The sequence below is a fragment of the Mus caroli genome, chromosome 9, assembly GCF_900094665.2.
Source record: "Mus caroli chromosome 9, CAROLI_EIJ_v1.1, whole genome shotgun sequence".
Taxonomy (NCBI): Eukaryota; Metazoa; Chordata; class Mammalia; order Rodentia; family Muridae; genus Mus; species Mus caroli.
In genome coordinates this window covers 75,688,682-75,693,551 of record NC_034578.1, presented here as the reverse complement: position 1 = coordinate 75,693,551, position 4,870 = coordinate 75,688,682, and the positions used below count along the sequence as shown (strand labels likewise).

At 42.9% G+C, this 4,870-nt stretch overlaps 1 protein-coding gene across 2 annotated transcripts in view; it reads right to left on the bottom strand.

Annotated features, from left to right (window-relative positions):
• Cd109 (CD109 molecule) overlaps positions 1–4,870 on the bottom strand; it is a 103,865-nt gene that overhangs the window by 25,928 nt on the left and 73,067 nt on the right. For both annotated transcript variants that reach the window (XM_021172854.2, XM_029482122.1), the window contains exons 21-23: positions 3,871–4,089; positions 2,970–3,114; positions 1,462–1,638 (exon numbers count right to left, since the gene is read on the bottom strand). In XM_021172854.2, the coding sequence (XP_021028513.1) occupies positions 1,462–1,638; positions 2,970–3,114; positions 3,871–4,089 (541 nt within the window). The remainder of the gene's footprint in view (positions 1–1,461; positions 1,639–2,969; positions 3,115–3,870; positions 4,090–4,870) is intronic.

Below are 4,870 nucleotides of genomic sequence, written 5' to 3'. Positions count from 1 at the left end.
AAAAAAAAAAGGAAACATGGACCATCTTCCTCAGATGAAAGCTGTTGGGCCAGCCAGAACACTGATCACACATCCTGGCTGGTAAGGACGTGCCAAGGCTAGGTAGAATGGTTAGTGTCTACAGGTATGAACTGAACTGTGGAAGCACTTCCGAATTCTCCTGGACCTGACTTCCATTATTAAAAGGATGAACTTGAGAGCCCAGAAATTTGATATTGATCATCATCCAGTCACTCTTCCTGTGCCTCCATTTCCTCACCTAGGATATGGAGATAGTGGTGCAACTCCCACCAATGGGTTCTGTGAGAATTAAAGAAACATGCAAAGCTTTTCCCTAAGATTAGCTGCCCTTTCTATTATCACACAATTCGGTATAAACAGTTTTCTGTATAATGAAGGACTCTAAAAGAAGGGTTCGTATCAAAACAGTCTCATTACTTGAGTTTGGCAATTTATGGAAAATGGGCATGATGGCTACTGGTGTGCCTCTCTGTCATTTAGTCCATTCATCTTTAAAGAAGGAAGAAGAGGAGGAGGGAGAGGGGTTGGGGAGAGGGAGGAAGGAGAGGAAGAGGAGAGAAAGAAACCACACACACACACACACACACACACACACACACACACATGCACATATACACACTCTAGAAAACATTGAACTATACTTTCCCAGACTGTGCTGAGTAAGCGCTTCCCAGTCATTTCCTATATAAATCCTTCCCATCTTGATGAGTTTCCTGTCTAGTGTACATCATACAAACCATGCAGGCAAAAGCAAGGTGAGACTGTTATTTGGGGCTGGCTTTTGTAGTGTTTTATGATTGTTAGAAATGGTTCACTAATCTTCAACTTCTCTGGCCATGGACGCTGGAGGCAAGAACTCGGAACACAGTGAATAGTGAGTTGAAATCCCAGGCTAGCAACTAGCTCACCATACATAGCCCTGGGAAAGCTACTTAACTTTCCTGTGTCCTGGCTCCCTTGAGCTAATAGACAGCTTACAACACGGCCTGCCACATCGGCAGCACTAGACCCACGCTAACGTTACTGTGGGCAGGTCGTAGCCATAGCTGAGCAGTTCTTGTAGCTCAGACAGTCACGTCAGATGTGCAAGCATCCACTCCATACACACTGTTCTACCACAAAGCTAACCTGAACCACCTAAGACTCTGTCTGAAGAAAGAATCGTGAACAAGTGCTCACAAATGAGCAATGGATAAAATTCATTCATTTTATTTTATAAAAGAGTTTTAAATTAGCAGCAGTTAAGCAACAGTTGGCTACCTGAAGACAAGCGGCCCCGCCCCACTGCCTGACCTTCAGCACATCTGTACCAAGTAGTTCCACAAATCATGCACTAAACACAACCTCCATCTATTCAAAACATGGCTTAGGGAGACCCTGACCTACAAACAACTGGAAACTTGTTTTTAACAAATAAAAGTCTATGCACCTACTGCTTACCTTGCCTCATATATGAAAGGGCCTTTTCTTTTAAATTAACTGTCAGCTGTTTCTGTTTAGTCAGATAATCCAAAATGTAAATATTTGGAGCAAAATATATCATGTTCTGTTCACCACATCCATAAGGCATCCGTATCAGTGAAGATAAGCCATTGATGGAGGAACCAAGAATATCTCCTGCAAGCACAAAACATTTGGTTCAATGAGTGATAATCATTTGCTCTTACCTGCTGGTGGCAGGCAGTCTCAGCTCAGTACAGGTATCTATCATAGAAGCCAGTGAGACAGAGTAGAAACTTAATCAAAACAAGAGCAATACCGTAAATACAGGGTTTCTCTGTGTAGCCCTGGCTGTCCTGAAACTCACTCTGTAGACCAGGCTGCCCTTGAACTCAGAAACCCACCTGCTTCTGCCTCCCAAGTGCTGGGATTAAAGGCGTGTGCCACCACGCCCGGCAATACCATAGATCTTAACTTGTGGACTGCATGATAAGTCAGGATGCTTCTGCCTAAATAAAGGGTATAAACTAAGTGTTTCTTTAAATTAGAGAGTCAAACAAGTGTCAGAAATTAAATGTCAAGACATTTAATGCTTCAAAGGAGACTCAACGTGCATTGGGGAAGACTGTTTAATTCAAAAGCATTTTAGGTTACTGGAAGGGAACTAGAAGTAACTGACATTCCTGCAGTAAAGGCTGCTAGGATCTTGCACAGGAAACTATTCTAGGCAAGGGTTCCCAAGCCTTGCTTACCAGACTCGCTGGTGTAAAGTTTCCAAACTACACTTGCCCTGACCATAGTCTAAGAAATTCTAGTTCAGTACGTTTAGGAAAAAACAGACATTTGTGTTTTTAAACACGTTATGTAAGATTAAAATCCCCAGCAGTGGCCGAGAGGCACAGAGTCCGGAAGCTCTTCTCTAGAAGACACTCTTCCCTCTTGCTGTTAGAGAAGGTGTGGCCTTGTATCTGTACATGAGTTTATCTATACATAAGAAGCAACACCATCGGAAATCCAAAGCTTCCAGCTAGGTGTATCGATGCATGCTTCTAGTCCCAGCAAAGAAGCTGAGGCACACGGATCTGGATTTCAAGGCCAGCCTAGGCTACATACCAAGACCTTATCTCATAAAACAAAGAGCCAGTGATATAGGTCATGGGTAGAGAACTTGCCTAGTACGTGCAAAGCACTGTGTTTCATCTTGGGAAGAAGGGAGAAAGATTAAAGGAGAGAGGAAGGAGGGGAAGGAAAGAGAGAGGAAGGAAGAAAGGGAGCAAGCTCAGACCCACCCCAGACATACTAAACCAGAACTTCTTGTTAAGCAAGACAACACACTCACAAATGCATTCTGCATGTTGAAAAACACTGATTTAAGTTACAGTAGTTGACACCAACTAAAATCTCCCACAATCTTTTCCCATTGGGGCTAAGTAAGACAATATAGCTATAAATAGATGGAAAAATATTATCAAATGCAAATCAGCCAGTATGCCACACACTACTCTTACCAATTGCTGTGATCTGAACTCTTTCACTGCCAATGACCGTATCAGGAGGAAAGGAGAATCTCATAGATTTCTGGTTACTTTCTACGTTGCTATCTGTCAGATCCAATAAGACAGATTGCGAATACGACTTTTCTATCCCTTCAGGCTGTAGGGGAAAGAACACAGCATGTCATCTGCTTATCTGTTAACAGAGAATGGTGTGCAGATCTAATGACAAAGATCTAGTCCGCTGTGGACACAGCTGCTCAGTCCATACCTACCTACCATTTCCTGATTCCGACTTGAAACATGTTAAGCACTTGCATTCTAGTTAAATTGAGAAAGCATTTTATGGAACTGGAATGGAAATGAAAATGACAGGGGGAGAGGTGAAAAAGAACATGACAAAGAAAACCCTCAGGGAGCAGATTCATCCGATGTTATCCAAACAAAAGCACCAAACGCCTTAACTGAACTCACTTTTAACTGGACAGAGATCCAGATCCAAGGCAATGACACCCCAGAACAAGAGTGGCCATCCACCGTGCTGGGCTGTGTTTTTATACACAATGTCCTCTCAAACCAAGAGTCTATGAAATCTACTTTGAGGAGTTCTAAAATGCCTACTCTCTACCTCATCAACCTATGATCCAGTAGGAGTGTAACGCTGTTTGTAGCTGTAAAGGACTATTTAGAAATACTTGACAATCCTAAATTCGCTTCTGCTCAAATTTAAAAGGGAAAATGACAGTATCTTTATAACACACATGTGTAACATTTTTACAGACGGATAAGAAAACAACATTACCAGGAGAAAATATTTCAGGATTACTAAAAATTTGACACAGAAACACCATCTCCCATTTGCTTTTTAATTCCGCGCTAAGTTTCAACTATATCCATCTAAACCCCAAATATTTACCTTTACTACAATTGTCCGGGTGACAGCATCAGAGGCAGTGGGTGAGGCAGCCGTCACTGTGATGGGAATCTCTCCCAAGTGCGTGGGCTTGATGGGAAAAACAAGAGTGATCCCATTATCCCTGGGAACTTGAACAGTCTTCCGGTATATGGTGTTATTGACGTCATTTGAAGTCATTAAAATATCAAAGCTGTCACTTTCCTCAATGAGTACCACAACCTGGGAAAGAAAGAGAAAGTAAAACCCAAAATTTTGTGTTTAAAAAAAATTGCTCTCCTGTAAAGTGTCGTCTATCGCTATTATATTACAAGTATGAGACTCAAAACCAGAGAAAAATAGGACAAAGACTCAGGCATTTTTTGGCTTAATTTCCTGTCCTTACACTAACTTATCTCACTACACAAAGCCACTGAGTGATGGAACTATACACAGAAAGTCCACTTCAAACATTAGTTTCAGCATCTCCTGACTTAACTGTGCCATCTTAGGAGACACCGGTTCTATCAGGGAAGCATGAGACAGATTAAAATACTGTTTGATCTACTGAGGCTCTCAGCAAAAATTATTCAATGAAAACTGTGATTACTACATTCATTCTAAAGCATATGCTATTTACAAATTTATTCTCTGCTCTCCTTAAGTAGAATTCTTCCAGGCTGGAGTAGTGGTTTGGTTTGGTTTGGTTTGGTTTTGTATTTGTTTTTGAGACAGGGTCTTATTGTGCAGGCCTGGCTGGCCTAAAACTTGCTATGAAGATCAGACTGGCTTTGAACTCACAGAGAGATATGCTTGCCTCTGCCTCTGCCTCCTCTGCCTCTGCCTCCTCTGCCTCTGCCTCCTCTGCCTCTGCCGCCTCTGCCTCTGCCTCCTCTGCCTCTGCCGCCTCTGCCTCTGCCGCCTCTGCCTGCCTCGCCTCTGCCTCTGCCTCTGCCTCTGCCTCTGCCTCTGCCTCTGCCTCTGCCTCTGCCTCTGCCTCTGCCTCTGCCTCTGCCTCTGCCTC